The sequence below is a fragment of the Tiliqua scincoides genome, chromosome 4 (assembly GCF_035046505.1).
Source record: "Tiliqua scincoides isolate rTilSci1 chromosome 4, rTilSci1.hap2, whole genome shotgun sequence".
NCBI classification, from domain to species: Eukaryota; Metazoa; Chordata; class Lepidosauria; order Squamata; family Scincidae; genus Tiliqua; species Tiliqua scincoides.
Window position 1 is genome coordinate 163,202,505 of NC_089824.1, and position 16,933 is coordinate 163,219,437.

Here is a 16,933-nt window from a genome sequence, read left to right on the forward strand (position 1 = left end):
CTCCCCCCTGCACAATGTCAGCACTTCCTTCTGCTCGTAAGGAGGCCACTGTCTCTTCTCCTCCTCCTGTAACCTCTCTCACCCCCACCTGCCTTCTCATAGCTGGGCGGAGCCTCTGCCCCCCCATAGCTGCGCCAAGCCTCCCCCTGCATCAGCACAATATTTGCAGATGAGACCAGAGTTACAGATCACAAGAGGAAGGTGGCAGTTCTGCTCCTCACAGATAAGCAAATTTGCAGATAGCTTATAGAGAGAACCAATTTGTAATATGCAATATAGTCCTTGGAAATGGCCAATGAGAACAAAACTGTTCTCACTGTATCCTGCACTTTTTCTCTGCATCTGCTAAGAATCCATTGAACCATGTAAGGAGTTTCTTCCAATAATGTGCTTTCCTGATCTCCTTTGGGTGCCTGCTTTGGGGTAATTCCTTTTCCACCCCCAAAGGAAAGAGCCATGTATGACCCAGGAGCATGCAGTCTTAGCCCTGGATTTAAAAATGAGTTCCTAGGGGCCATTTATTGTTGAAAAAAATTATGTAAGTCTTCTGCAACATCATGCACCAAGTATTCCTCAATTATGATGAATTTTGAAGACTATGTGGAATTTCAGGGCCTCCTAAAAAAATTGTATATGCCCTTATAGCTTCTGCCCTTATTTGAATGACTAACAACACAATCCTGTGTGTCTTCTCAGAAGCAAGTCCTATTGAGTTCAATGGAACTTACTCCCAGGGAAGTGTATATACAATTGCAGCTTAGAACAACTGAAAAACCGCAGATATAAAGGGCTAGGGGTCAAAATGACCCCCAAAATGCTGTTTAATGTTTTAGTTATTCTTTATGTCTATAGATGCTTAAAACAGAAGTTATTGTTTCCATTTCTAGTGAGGAAAGAGCATAAAGAATTATGATACTATATTTTCTCTACAGTATTTTGAAAATTTCTTTGTGTCTCCAGAAACAGTTCTAGAAGTTAGTACTTTATGAAGTGAAATTTTAAAACATTTTCTTTTCAGTTGGAACCTTCCTTGTGGCCCAGAAAAACTGCATTTCTCAATAAAGCATTAATTGTTATATGTACAAATGGTTTGATACTTAGTATAATCACCCAGGTCTTTAAAACTTGACCCCAATACTGTATTGATGCAATAAATCTTGACAGCAACTGCGGGTTAAACAAGTAGAGTTATCCTAATAAGAAGTCATTTTAACTGACTGCTTCATTCTGTGAGGCAAACAAATCAGGACCGCTACAGATTCAAGGAGGGAGCAAATCAGTCCCAGGTGTCCTAGTTATAAAAATAGAGGGGGGGAAGATTGGAATACCTCGAAGATGGTTTTAATCTTCTCACCCTATATTTGTTTGTGTGACAATACAAGCTATGGCAATTAGAATTATGATTCTAGTACAAAAAAAGAGAACACCTGTTTAATGAATACTACTTGCTGCAAAATGCTACTTGGCTTTTTAAATTCTAGCCAGTTAAACAAAAAATCTGAGAAATGGCTAATACTTCTGCTTTGTAAAAGGGCACATAAACAGCATGTTGTATGCATGTGTGATTTTTTATGCAATACCATAGTTAGTTTCTTGGTACCTGAAAGAAGCATCTCTAGTGTTCATCCCCCTTCATGGGCAGAGAGAATAGATTTCAATGTATATATTGGGGTGGGTTGGGTGTTCTCCTATTCGGTTTGCTTCTTACCCACAACAACAGCATCACTGAGAATCTTCTCTGACGTTCCTCTCTGTGCTCAGTAACTTTCCTCTATTTCTTTCCTCTACTTAGTATTTCCAGCTGGTTGGCTTAGCTTTGATTTTTGTTTGTGTGTGGGAAGAGTTTTAAAAGTGCCACAGTTGTGGGAGCAAAGTTCTCACACTGGCAAGTATGACAGTTGCCTGTTTTTGTCCGGGTGAGAAACACAAGGTCGAGAGCTATAGTTACTACCAAAGTTCACTAACCAAGCTCAATTAAATCTTACATTTAGTCTCTGCACTTTGCTTTCCATCCAGGCCTTAGCAGTCACCTCTTTCGAGATGGCCTCTGCTCTTAGCAGCAAAGGCATGATTTGGCCCCACTTGTAAAGGCCAAACACATCACCAAATGGACTTCCATACGCTTCAAGGAATGGCCTAAGGATCAAAACCAAGCATCCTCTGTCCCCTCAGGCCTGTATAGTACTGATGTGTTGAAGAAGAAGCAAAATGTTGGTGAAGAGACTCTGATTACCAAACCTCCTACCTCTACACCAGCTATTTCTGTCTTGTTAGTTGACCTATTGAGCCTGGGTAGAAGGAACTGAGCAGGAAGGCATTCTTCCCACTTCTCACAGCCTGTGTACAGATGCCATTTCTCTCTGAGAAGAGGAAGGAGAGGGGCAGGAGCACAAACTTTCTTAATTAAGCACCTGATCCTATTGCCAGGCAGTACTGGTGGCCATCTCACTGCCCCGGCAACCGCTGTTGCAAGAGTGCTATAAAGCACTTCTGCACTGGTGGAGAGGACACATTATTGGCACTGAGACCAGCGCCAGTCGGCACTGGGCCTCAACACCTGGACAACGCATCCACCAAGTGGCCAGTGGTAAGCGCTAATGCTGGCCGGGAGTGAGGCTTTTCCAGTCGGGGGGAAGGTGGGAGGGAGGGTGGAACTGGGCAGAGGGAGGACAGCTGTAGGGGATGATTGGGCCCTGGAGGGGCCACCAAATCCTATGCCCCTTCCCAAGCCTGTTAGCCCAACATGAGCCTCCTCAGTTCTGTGCCAACTCAAGAAGTGGCACAGCTCCAAGGAGACTCATTGGAGCTGCTGGGCTTTACCTAGGATAAGGGAACAAACGTTCCCTTACCCCAAGAAGACTCCAGCAGCTACCTCAACCCCAAGGGATACAGCGGTGGCCATTTCAGTGCCACTGTACTGCTGGGCAGCGTGGCAGCTTAGAACTGGGCTGTAAAGCTCTAAAAAACATTCTGGAGATACTCTGGTGCAGAATCCAATTGTGTGAATGCACAGAGAACAACTTAATCACCTGGTAAATTACCTGTCTTTTTTGAAATGTTCCTCTCTATATGTGTATTTTTCTTTTATAGGTCATTCACATCAATCAGGGGTGAGCTGATTCCCTATTTGGTTAGGAAGCAATTCTCCAACCCTGCCTCATTGCAACAAGGGCAAAACAAAGACCAGGATCAAAAGAAAAAGGACCAGAAATCATTAGGTTAGTACAGGACCAGCTCTAGATTTGAGGGTGTCTCCCAGCAAAGTGCCTTTCATGCCAGCCAACAAGGTGCCACTGGCAGTATTCTACCAGGATTGAGTTGCGTTCTGCTACTATAGGTGGCGACAGAAGCAAAATTTCTCCTATTTAGCCCCCTTCCTATTCTTTGCTCCTACTGTACCTCACTCTCTCAGAAATAAAAGCATGAAAGAGTTGTGCTGCATCATCACTTCCTCCCTCCCCTCCCCTCTTGAAAGGAGAGCTTGCCCAGGAGCTCAGAATGACTCTTTGCCACCATTGATTCCAAGTTTCCCTCCCATCTGAAAATGGGATCTTGACAAGGAGGCCCCTTAACATAGAAGCACCTGGTCAGACTCCCCTTGTGAGAGGGCAGGGAGAGGAGGAGGATACAGTGCCATCCCAACAAATACTTTCAAGGGGTCCTTGGGCAGGTATTAGCAGCAGAACTGCGGTTCTGGGGCTGGAGCAGCAGCCCAAGGATGCCTCATGCTGATGCGAGACCTGAACAAGTGCAAGCAACAGCAGCTGTAAGACCTGTTTCAAAAAGGGATGTGGAGCAGATGGAAACTGAAATTTAATTTAGACTTTAGTCATTCTGAGAATTGCCTCTGGTGTGGTGATTGCCTGATACTTTAAGAAAGCATACAAGCGCCTGAAGGCTGAACCTTTGCATGGAAAAGTACAGAGATTTAGGGCTTCTCTTCCCACCCCATCCTTTTAATCCACGCCATTTTGGTTTTGGGTGCCCTTTGGGGAGAAAAGCAGGGCACAAGATGAGTAAATAAATCTATTTTGTACTGTGCAAGGAAACATACATGTGAAAATGTGGAATATCCATTTCACAGCAATGTTTTCAAAATATTGTATGTGGTTTTCACTCTCTCTGTGTGTGTGTTTGGGTCTGTGTGTATTCTACAGATATCTATAGCTTCTTGAAGGACAACAACCTATTTGAACTGGATGCTGACAAACTTTGGAACAATCGCAGAACAGATGTGAATGAGGCATTCCACGAAGGGAAGGTTCGTTGCTATGTCCACATCATGAAAGAGGGGCTATGCTACCGGGTAAACACTCTTGGGCTGTACATCGATGCCAACAGGCAGGTGAGAGAAAAAGTTAAAAAATGGCTTTCAACACAGGTCTAGAATATCTTGCTTCTTTACTGGGACACTTTTTAGATATTGCATGACTTGAAGAAGATGAAGGCACCGCACTGTCTACTATGAACTAACATCCTTTGGTCATGCAAAGGGGATTGAGTTCTTACTTAGTTCTTGCTTTTGTGGGCATATCATGCAGCCTGTCTGGAATTTTGGATCTGTGGTCCCAAATTGCTTCTAATACAGTTTGTAAATGTGACAAAAGGTGGCAAGGTTCCCTTTATAGGGAGAAGTTGGATGGAGGCATTTTTGCGTAATGGCTGCCTCATTTGGAAAAGCTTGAGTGTCCAAAGACTGCTCATACTTTTGGAGGGGTGCCGTTTTGTATGGACAAAGATGGGCATTGGTCAGAAAGTTGTTGCTGTTTTCAGGGCCTGGATGAGGGCTAATAAACTGAAATTAAATCTGGACAAGACAGAGAGAGGTTGTCCTGATCTGAAAGGCGGATACGCAGGTATTAGACCCACAACTTGCTCTGGATGGGGTAGCACTCCCTTTGAAAGAGCAGGTTCACAGCCTGGGAGTCCTCCTGGGAGTCTCTAGATACTCAGGTGGCTTCTGTAGCCAGGGGGGCTTTTGCTCATCTTTGGCTGGTGCGCTAGTTGCAGCTGTACCTGTGTTAGTAGGATCTGGTGACAGTGGTCCATGCCTTCGTGATGTCTTGGTTTGACTAATGCACTCTGTGTGGGGCTACCCCTGAAAATAGTTTGAAAGTTACAGTTATTATTATTTTTATTATTATACTTTATTTTTACCCCGCCTTTCTCCCCGAAGGGACTCAAGGCGGCTTACAAAACAAGGTTAAAACACATTAAAAACATAGTTTAAAACAGATAAAAAAATAACATATTGTGACATATTGTAAAATAGTAGTCAGATAAAAGCTAGTCAGATAAGAGCATAGCGCAGCAAATTAAGAAAGGATCAGGCCTGTAAACAGATGTTAAAAAATATTAAGAGATGTTAAAAAGGCCAGGAACTCAGAAGGCTTGTCTAAACAGAAGGGTCTTCAGGCCTCGCCGAAAAGTTTCAAGAAAGGGAGCAGTTCTTAAGTCAAGGGGAAGGGAATTCCATAGTGTTGGTGCCACTACTGAGAAGGCCCTATTTCTTGCCGCTGCCCCACGTACCTCCCTAGGCTGCGGCACTTGTGAAAAGGCCTTCTTTGATGACCTAAGAGGACGGGCCGGATTGTATGGGAGTAGGCAGTCTCTGAGATACCCTGGCCCAGAGTAGTATAGGGCTTTAAAGGTCAAAACCAGCACCTTGAATTGGGCCCGGAAATGAATGGGCAGCCAGTGCAGCCACTGGAGAAGTGGACTGACAGAGTCAAACCGCCTACCTCCAGTAACTACACGGGCCACCGCATTCTGCACTAGTTACAGTTTCTGAACCATTTTCAAGGGCAGCCCCTCATACAGCGTGTTACAATAATCTAGCCTTGATGTCACTGTGGCATGGATCACCGTGGCCTGGTCTGTTGGTGTAGAATGCGGCAGCTCAGTTGGTCACTGGGGCTCTGTGTGCAGAATCCACTACGCCGTTGCTCCAGCGGCTACACTGGCTGCCCATTCCTTTCCTAACCCAATTCTAGGTGTTGGTGATGACTGTTAAAGCTCTATACAGCATAGGACTGGGATACCTCAAGGACCCCCCATATATTCCTGCACATTCCCTGCGGTCATCAGAGAGGGCCCTTCTTAGGGTATTTCCACCATTTGAAGCCGGGGGATGGCAGTGATGTGTAGAACCTTCTTGGTTGTGGCACCACACCTCTGGATTCAGCTGCCAGAAGATCTGAGGGCAGCCTCTTCAGTATATGGTTTCCTGTGGGATTTGAAGACCTCTGTTATACCTGGCCTTTGTGGAGGAAGGCACCCCTTAGGGACCCCTTCTTAACTTTTATGCTGCTGACATTTTAATCTGCTCTTTTATTGTTTTGTTTTTTTAATTGTTTTTATAGTTTTAATGGTTTTTATTTTAATAGTTGATTCTGATGTTTTATCTTTATGCGTTTATTTGTACACCAGTTTGGGTTTTTAGAAAAGCGGAATAGAAATCTAATAAATAAATAATCATAGCATGTGTCTTGGTATAGCTAGGGTGGTAGACAAAAGGCCTGTTTGTATCAGGGATGAGAGAGATGATATACTGCTGCTAACATCATTACTTTTGAGTCATACGAATTAAAGGGGACCATTACTTACTGGGAAAAGAGTGCATTTGACAGTCTCTGTTAACAAGTTAACAAGATTGAGCCAATCAAAGACTGGGGGGTTGTCTATCTTTTCCTTTAAAAAAAAATCTAAATAGTTGCAGCTTTTGGGGTCAGTACTAGAAATGTGTTTGCACCTGGGTGGTAATTCCAACGAATGTCTAAAACCTCACACGGGTCTTGATGGTCAAAGAAGATTTTCTTTGGAATGTTTAACTTTCCAGGATGGTAACATTACTGAGGAAACTAGTCCAAGCAAATGTCAATGAGGACTCCTTAAAAGGGAGTGCTTTTTTTCTGACATTCTAATAATTTTTGTCCCACCTTCCAGTTTGGGTACAAGATGTTCATTTTGTTTTTATCTGGGTTTGTCTGGGTGGCTGTTTCTTCTTTTCACATCTCTGCGGCTGTTTTTAATATGAGAATCTTCACTCAGAATCTTTGTGAGTTGGGCTACACCCCTTGTATGCATAGGTCAGCTTCAGGCAGTTCTCCAAACCAGAATCTTAATTTAAAATTCTGACCTGTTAGTAAATCGTACATTGAACAAACCACAATTTGCCCAACTTGGACACAATGACAAATGCCATTTATTCTAACTAGAAAGAGAGTTGCTTGTTTCCTCTCCACTTGCACAAGCCCAAGGCTTGCCTGTTCGTTCATGATGATCTAAACAATAGTTTAGATCAGGGGTGTCAAACTCACTTCATAGAGTGGGCAAATAGCATTCATGGCACCTGCTAAGGGCCAGGGCTGCCTGCTAAGGGCTGGGAGTGAAATCATTAAGCAAGTGATGACCAGAAGTAATCAGTTTGTTCTCACCTTGGAACTCATTAGCTGCAAATGACAAAAGAGAAAATATGTAAATCTTGATCATATTTTCAGGGTATGGTAGTATCTAATTATCATGCAGGCCGCCCTTTTACCTGCACCGCTTCAGCCAAGGTGTCACTTCACAACTCAGTAGCTGCTTTCTGTGAAGTGATGCCTCAGCAAAAGTAGCACTGCTGTAAGGGCAGCCCATATGTTAGTTGGGCTCTCCCAGCACTTTGGCAGTGTCTCCCTTCTCCCTCTCTCATGCCTCTTGGTCTGCCCCTTCTTCCTTTACCATTCCTTGCCCTCTGAGGCCTCATCCTATCTCTCCCTCTCAGTGCTGTGGCAGAAGCAGTGCTGTTGAAAAGGTGGTGCTGGGAGACCCCAACTATAACATGGGCTACCTTTTCAGCAGTGACGCCTCTCCTGCGGCATCACTTTGCAGCTCAGAAGCTGACAGCAGTTGATGGTGGCCCTGTAGCAGCCTGCATTATTGGGCTCTCCCAGCAACCCACTACAGCAGCTCCACCTCAGCTGAGGCATCCCTTCGCAGCTCAGCAGCTCATGGCTGCACTGGGAGAGCCCAATTATCACACAGATCAGATAAAGAGCTTCCATAGGCCATATCTAGCATGTGAACCTTATGTTTGAGATCCTTGGTTTGGATGATCATCTGAACCTGGCCAAAGTGTGTGCTTGTGGTTGGAATGTGTGCCTATTCCATGACAAATATATATACAGGAGGGAGACATGATTGGCTGTAGCTCCCCAACATTTTTATGCAGATACCTACTTCAGATGTGATGGTGTACACACACTATATGATCTTCATCAGTAACTTATAAGCAGTCTTTCATGCTTCAGCAGTGGAACAGCAGTTTACCTCCCTGCCCTTGTAGTCAGGAAATGTTTTGCTTGTTTCAATTGACCTTTAAGTTTGCCACTGCCTTTGTGTGGGCAGGTGGCAGCAGGAGGGAGTAACTCTGAGCACAGGAAGTAGGTCTTTTCAGAAAAACTAAAAGCTAAGCTAAACCTTCCCTTGACCCTGGCACTCCCTGGAAACCCTGCTCTGTCTTTCACCTTTTATTTTCTGTGTATAGCAATCACTTCACCCACTGATCACTTCTCCACCAGCAGTGTGCTCACAGTAACGGAGCAATCTGCCTTGACTGTTGCTGGAAACCATCATGTCTGTATCTTGCCAGCTTCACTCAGGATTGAATATAACAAAACAGAAAACTCTCCTATCTCATTTCATGTTTTCTCAAGCAACTGGAATTTAATCTCCTACATGTTTGGTTTCACCTGGTAGAGAGATTCTTATGTCTGCCTTCCTGCTGATCATGACTTTTCCATGATTATCTCTTAAGCCAGTGGTTCTCAAACTCTTAGGGAGTTCTTGCGGGAGCAGAAGGTAAGCTCTGTAAGTTCTTGCGGGGGCAGGGGGAAGGCAAAGGGCTGCATGGACTGGAATGTACTCACCAGTCCCTGCAGCAGCGTCCTGGGGGTGCAGGGAACCCTGTGCAACCGTCTGCAGGGCTCCCCAGCCTGCTAAAAGTGAAAGTGCAGTGATCGCGGTGGCTCCCTGCACACCAGGATGGCTGCTGCAGGCTCTGGTAAGTACATGCTAGTTCCTGCAGCCCCCTTAGCAATGTGATCCTGGTGATCGCATAACTGCCCCCCTCCGCCCCTGCCCCTTAAGGGGGCAGAGGCCAGGGCCCTTAGGCTGGGACATTGCGACGCCCCAATTTGAAAAGCCCTGTCTTAAGCCTTCATCTAGCTTCTTTGATGCCTAAATATAGCAAGTTATATGCCCATCTGTTACCTCTGGTCCTTATACAGGTTGAGTATCCCTTATCTGGACCGCTTGGGATGGAAAGTTGACTGAATTTCAGAATAATTGCATAGATATAATGAGAAATGCTTCCTCTTGCTGTTTTCGCTGTTACCCTTACAGATGTCTGCTGGCCTCTTTGACATTTTTCAACAATATCTGTACAGGTACATACCACAGAGAAGAGAATAGAACTTACAGCGTGTCCTTGCACTGTATGTGGGAATGAACACAAGACCTTCTAGTGTTCACACTAAAGAAAACACTACACAGGTGCTCCTTGCAGTCACACTGCATTCACACTTCCTCTGCTCGCACTTCACAAATGCTCCTTCTGCAGTCCACAATGTGGGGCTTGCTCGGCTCTGCACTTTGCTGGTTTATGCACACTTTCTGCATTTTAAAAATCAAAGTCTTGGACAAAAATGTCTGAATTTCATAATACTCCATATTTCAATGTCCGGATAAGGGCAAAGCTGCACTGGCAAAGCTGACCTTTTGGATATGAAGAGGATAACAAATGAAGTAATTCTGGTAGTCTGTAACAAGAAGGCTAGTCTTAGCCAATGTCTCTCTTGTACTTTCTGTTTTTTCTACTTAAGAACATAAGAACATAAGAACAGCCCCACTGGATCAGGCCATAGGCCCATCTAGTCCAGCTTCCTGTATCTCACAGCGGCCCACCAAATGCCCCAGGGAGCACACCAGATAACAAGAGACCTCATCCTGGTGCTCTCCCCTACATCTGGCATTCTGACTTAACCCATTCCTAAAATCAGGAGGTTGCGCATACACATCATGGCTTGTACCCCATAATGGATTTTTCCTCCAGAAACTCGTCCAATCCCCTTTTAAAGGCGTCTAGGCTAGACGCCAGCACCACATCCTGTGGCAAGGAGTTCCACAGACCGACCACGCGCTGAGTAAAGAAATACTTATCTAGTCCTTGTTTTCACTCAGTCTGATATTGGTGCAGTAGCATTTTACTATGCAACTTCTGGCATCTTAAGATCTCGATAGCCCAAGTTGCATATAAAAGTTTTCTTTGGCAGGTCTATTTTTCTCTTGAAACCATTTAGAACAGGAGTGTCAAACATAAGGCCTGTGGGACCAATTATGGCCCTCAGAAGGTCTCTATCCGGCCCACATGATATTTGGGCTGTTCCAGCACCAGCCTTTCAGCAGTACCACTTCTGCCAAGGCTCTGGGAAGGAGAGACAGAAGGAGGCCTCAGAAGGCAAGGATCAGTATGGGGGAAGACAAAGGGAAGTGAGAGAGGGAGATGCTGCCAAGGAGCTGAGAGAACTCAATCATCATGCAGGCCACCCTTTCAGCAGCACTGCTGAACACAGGGTGGCCCTTGTCATCCACAGGGGTTCCACTCACAGAACCCCCATGGAAACCAAAATCTGTAGATGTTGGAATTCGCAGATTTGGGCACCCCAGAGCCTCTGAACCCGACCAGCAGGTCCTTCTGAGAGCCAAAAAGCATTGAAAACCTGAAGCTGTGCTTTTCAGGCTCCCAAAGGCCTCAGAAGGCTCTCCAAACCTGACCAGAGCACACCTCTGGTCGGGTTCAGAGGGCTACAGGTAGTCCACCCCACAGGTTCAGAACCATTCAGCGGATATACCAAACCCACAGATATTGAGCACCAACTGTATTCAGAATATTTTCTTTCTAAGGCACTTTGCTGAAAGTTGGCTTCTAGAATTTTGCTTTGATCTTCTCTTGCATTGCAAAGTGGCCAAGGTTTCATGACTTTTTATAAGAGTGGGGCTGCAATCTGTACATAGTGACCTGGAAGTAAGTCCCATTGAACTCACTGGGTGTAAGAAGAACCCTGCTGGATCAGCCCATCGGCTCATCAAGTCTAGCTTCCTGTTTCTCACAGTGGCCCACCAGATGTCTTAGAGAGCATTCTAAAGAGCAAGTTACTGTACTTGTATCCTGTACTCCCTTGAATCTTGGCATTCAGAGTTAACCAGTGGGCCTTACTTCTGAATAGATATGTATAGGATTGCAATGTAAATTATTGAGTATGTACACATTTCAAAAATTCCACCGAGTTCTTTTCTCCTCTGGTGATAGGACAGCAGCTTGGGAAGATTCCTGGCCTGTTAACTCATGACTTGGAATTTGATCTTCCAGGTTCCTAAAATGCTGCCTGTACTTTGTCCAGAAGATCCTCTGGTTCACAGCACTGCACAAATCATAGACAAATGCCTGGTGAGTATGTGAGTTGGCAGGACAAAACAGGTCTGCGGACACTCTGCACTTTGTTGTCATAATTTCCTTTTATTTTAAATGTCTATAATGAAAGTACTTGGGATGTATCTAGCCTGCAACATTTCTTAGTCAAGTCAAATTTCCTCACAAACTACGTATATCTAATCCATTGGGTTGGGCCATTATTGGATTGGTTTTAAAATTCATCAGCTTTTGTAGATTATAAAGTGAATATTTTTATCAGTTCTGATTTATTCTAATTCAGTGGGTCAGGTTATGATTTACAGCACACTCCATTCTCTTTGGTGCCACGGAGCTGACCTGTAGGGTATGTGGTGTGTTCTCTGAAACTGCTGAACTGCTGCCTACTCTGTGTGTGTGTGTGTATGTGTGTGTGTGTGTGAGTGTGTGAGAGAGAGAAAGAGAGAGAAAGAGAGCACTTGAGAAAAAGTTACTCTATCCTCTTTGGTGCCTCGGAGCTGACCTGTAGGGTATGTGGTGTGTTCTCTGAAACTGCTGAACTGCTGCCTACTCTGTGTGTGTGTGTGTGTGTGTGTGAGAGAGAGAGAGAGAGAGAGCACTTGAGAAAAAGTTACTCTATCCTCTTTGGTGCCTCGGAGCTGACCTGTAGGGTATGTGGTGTGTTCTCTGAAACTGCTGAACTGCTGCCTACTCTGTGTGTGTGTGTGTGTGTGTGTGTGTGTGTGTGAGAGAGAGAGAGAGAGAGAGAGAGCACTTGAGAAAAAGTTACTCTATTCTTTTTGGTGCCTCGGAGCTGACCTGTAGGGTTATGTGGTGTGTTCTCTGAAACTGCTGAACTGCTGCCTACTCTGTGTGTGAGTGTGTGTGTGTGTGTGTGTGTGAGAGAGAGAGAGAGAGAGAGAGAGAGAGAGCACTTGAGAAAAAGTTACTCTATTCTCTTTGGTGCCTCGGAGCTGACCTGTAGGGTATGTGGTGTGTTCTCCAGCCCTAAAGAGGGACAAACAGACCTTGCTCATGTGGAGATATTGTTGGTGCTTAGGAACATAAATAGGTGCCTTATTCTGAGTCAGACTGTTGATCCATCCAGCTCGGTATTGCCACTGACCAGGGGTGACTTTACATTGTTCCAACAGGAATTTTTCTCAGGGTTCCATAAGGAATGTTTCTCTATTCCTTGCCCCATCCAGCACATCCAATTGTGTCTGATCATGGAAACACTTAATTGTGATGACTGAGTGGAAGTCATACAGCACATCTAGTTCTTTTTCCAGAATTCAGGCTCTGCCTTGGATTTTCACACGTTATTCTGCTAAGGGGTCATTCCTCTGCTTTTCCCTGTTGACTTTTGTTAAAGCGTACCTGAGTCTGCTTTGTCTGCTCTGGACTCATTAGTTCCAGCAGTCCCTGTCAAAGAAAATAGGAAGAAACTACTGCAAGACTGCTTAAAGTTCTGGCAGATAGCCCATGTTTTCTTTCTGTTCCTCTCTAGATTGGATCTGACAGCATGGTGGGTGCATCCACACACGTGGGAGAGAAGACAGCGATTAAACATTCTATCATTGGCACTCAATGCGTGATCAAAGACAAAGTTAAAATTACAAACTGCATCATCATGAACTCTGTCAGAATTGAGGAAGGGTAGGTGGTCTTCTCTCAAAATGTTTGTGGTTTTAAAGTATATACACTAGGGGTGCTGATCCATGAGGGTCTACTGATGTAAAAGAATCCAGACATACGTGATCTTGGGTGAAAATTGCTGTTTCATCTTCAGAATGGAAAGCAGATTGATAAGTCAGAAATAAACATTAAGCTGCAGTGATAACGATGCTAATATACAAATTAGATAAAGCTGATGCAGAGGAAAAGTCCCATCTAGACCTGATATTGTGAAGCAAAGAAATATGATACTTGAAATGCATTAGTCTGGACTGATTTAGAGCCCAATCCTATGCATGTTTACTCAGAAGGCTCATTATAGTCAATTGACTTATTTCCAGGTAAGTATGGATAGGATTGCAGCCTTTTAAAGTGCGAGTACCTGATCCTCTGGAACACAGTCTCTTCTCGGAGAAGCAGAGCAAAGCCAACAAACTTTTTAGGAAATCCCCTATCCCTCCGTCACTTCAAGATAAAGTCAGCAGAGCTTTGGCCAGCAGAGCAGGTGTGGAACCAAAACAACACCTAGGATTCTTTGTAAGGGGAATTGCAACTGTTGGAATGCCTCTGTTGCAACAGGAATAGAACCAATCATTGTCATAATCCACTGGGAACTTTGTGGATAGCAAGTACAATTGAGCATGACAAGCCCATGTTTGTCCTTTGAGTAAATATAGTATACTAGTAAGAGACTGAGGGCCCAATCCTATCCAACTTTCCATCACCAGTTCAGCTGCAATGCAGCCCCGAAGTAAGGGAACAAATGTTCCTTAACTTTAAGGAGGCCTCCGTGACTGCCTTTCACTGCAAGATGAAATGCTCCATTGGCACAGCTGCATCAGCACTGAAAAGTTGGATAGGATTGGGCTCTGAATCAGGAAGGCCCCCAGTTCAGATCTTTTCTCTGCCATGGACTTATTCAGTGCTTAGGCAAGCTGCTAACTTTCTGTTCGTTCCTTCTGCCCCACCCTGCAATATGTGTAACATAGTGACAGAGCTGTTCTATGGATTATTGAGATAATGTACATGAAGCACTTTGAAAGCGATATGCTAGTGCTTAGTAGCACTCTGTTTTTTTCTTTCAGTGGGACAGGGACAGGAGATATTCCCAGATAGTAGCAACTTATGTTAGTGGGGCTGGGGCTACCCCCAACAGATATTGCTACTTGGCCTTTTCAGTTCTACAAAATAGCTTTTATTTTTTAGAAAGATAAATGGATACATAATAATTGTTGCTATTTGAAGGTCCCACCTCTCTTTACAGGGCAGCTTCTTGTGAGTTTTAGTGAACAGAAAGCCCTACAGGCCTTTACTGACCTCTGCCTCCAAGCCTTGAGGTTGGCTGATAGCTCTCATGGGGGTGGTGAAACCATTTAAAAATGTGAAGTCACATGCTTGGGTAGAGGAGAGGAAGTACAATATGTCAGATCTCTGGAAGACCTTGCAATTTAAGAACTAAATTACAGGTGAGTATAGTGCCTAGTTGCCAAACTTTGAGCGGTTTCAAGCAGACCATAAATCAGAGTCCCTTAGAGCAGAGATAATTTTGGTTCATTTGTAAATTGAGCCTGTAGAATTTTGCAGTTAGGATGAAAGTGAAATACGCTTGATAAAAACCGCCTCCTTTCTGTTAAGAATTTAGCCTTGGACAGGAGTAGGTCTTTTATGAAAATGCATAGCTTAGGAGATGAGGGTGTTCAGTGTATATACAAAGGGATTTTTCTAAATAATGATGAACTTTTCCTCCCCGTCTGAGTCAATTTCCTGCCTCTGACTGAACAATTCTGAATGCTAGATATATAACGGGACCACTGGAGTACTTAATGTCCTCTCTTTCCATTCCTTGTGTCAAGATACCCTTCACAAGATGTCCTAGTCTTTTGGTCTCATAATTATTAATGTCTCTCTTATCATGAATTTTTTTTCTTTATCCTGTTTGTACTGTAGTGAACACTGAGTTCCAAACGCCAATTGTTCACTGGATAGCAAAACACTTAAAATATTTTTGTGTTAATTTAATCCGTGCCTTCTAATATTGTGATAAATAATATTTTCCTATTCACATTCCAAAATATTCAGTATTTCAAATCCCCATTAACCATCTGCTTAGTTGACTGCTAGTTTACAGAATCTGTTTGTGCTTTTCAATGTTAGACTGAAGCTCCTTCAGCTGTACGTGAAAACTCATCAACCAATCCCCAAACAGATTTTGTGCTGCAAAAGTCATTTGTTGTAGAAGGATTTGGAAATCCCTCTCTATGAAAACATGAGGAACGTCCTCCTAGAGTTGTGGTTAATTCACTTTCCCAAACACTACATTTTCACCTGGCTGGATGCTCTCGATTTCACAGCAGCATTTTCAAGTAGAATGAAATTATAAAGTGTTTCCTTCACAGCAGCACTTTTAGTGCAGCTTCTTTATTTTTGTTTTTAATTAGACTGCATATTACTATTAATGTTGTTCTTTTGGAAAGTTTGTTACTTTCTCTATAATAAGTATACAGCAATTATCTTTTGCAATGATTTGACGCTTAATCAAAAGATTGAAGAATCAAATGTAGCCAAACCAGATTGGGAGTTTTCTCCTTAATGCATTTTTCACTGTGCTGCTTGTTCTTCCATTCCAGGAGGCAATAAACTAACGCATGTTCCACATGTGCTGAATGACAAGCATGCTTGCCAGGCTTTTTGTGGAGGGTTAAGCAGCTAAAAGCTGCTAGAGGAAGTAATTTATAGAACAGTACAAGTGCTGAGAGATGCTGGCTAGTCAGGTGACAGGCTGGAGCTTGGAAAATGTTCATGTTTCCCAGTGGAACGTTCCCTGGGGGCTCAGTGACAAATGGCCACACTGAGTTCTGCCATCATGAAGAAACTACTAACCAAGCTGCAGAGACAGTTCAGTCACCAACTGGATGTGTTTCTACCTATTGCACAGTAGCCATGTGGACTCCTTCAGTACATAGCAACTGGAATTGAGCATGAGCTGTGTTTCTTTGGCTGAGTTGCAGCAAGTGGGGAGGAGGATCATATGATTTGTGACTCTGCTCTTAAACTCTTCTTTTTTTAGGCCACATAATTAACCTTTGGAACTTCTTGCCACAGGATGTGGTGATGACATCTAGCCTACATGCCTTTAAGAGAGGATTTGACAAATTTCTGGAGGAAAAGTCCATCATGGGTTACTAGCCCTGATGGGTATGTGCTACCTCCTTATTATAGATGTGGGCCACTGTGAGATACAGGAGCTGGACTAGATGGGCCATTGACCTGATCCTGCGGGCTCTTCTTATGTTCTTATGTTCCTATGTTCCAGCTGCTCATACAGCCAACCAGCCATCTAGCCAGCACTCTACACTGCACAGCACAGGCTGAGGGAAGCAGCACAAAGATGTTAATGTATGAGTTATTTTTTTCTAAACAAAAACCTCAGTATTCAGGTTAAATTGCCGTGTCGGCACTTTGCGATAAATAAGTGGGTTTTGGGTTGCAGTTTGGGCACTTGGTCTTTAAAAGGTTTGCCATCATTGGTCTATCCCAAGCACACATCCTTCAACATAAGCTTGGGAAGATGAAGCACATGGGAGAACCTACAGTAGAGAAAGGACTACTTCAAAATACTAGGAAATGATCAGTGCCTCATGTGGAATTTAGAAATTTTGAACTAGCCTATCTAAATCTTTGAGTTGACCTAAATGCTACACTCACAAACTGGCAAATTTCCCATATTTGTGGGAAATGTAACATCTACACCTACACTCTTTTGTATAAATTTGCCCTTGTCCAAAGATTGATGAGGGAACAATGATA

General features: G+C 43.9%; 1 protein-coding gene across 1 annotated transcript in view; it reads left to right on the forward strand.

The window, feature by feature from the left end:
* Positions 1-16,933, forward strand: part of EIF2B3 (eukaryotic translation initiation factor 2B subunit gamma) — a 114,558-nt gene that overhangs the window by 67,545 nt on the left and 30,080 nt on the right. Inside the window, exons 7-10 of the mRNA XM_066625067.1 lie at positions 3,091-3,218; positions 4,158-4,345; positions 11,411-11,488; positions 12,960-13,108. Of these exons, the coding sequence (XP_066481164.1) occupies positions 3,091-3,218; positions 4,158-4,345; positions 11,411-11,488; positions 12,960-13,108 (543 nt within the window). The remainder of the gene's footprint in view (positions 1-3,090; positions 3,219-4,157; positions 4,346-11,410; positions 11,489-12,959; positions 13,109-16,933) is intronic.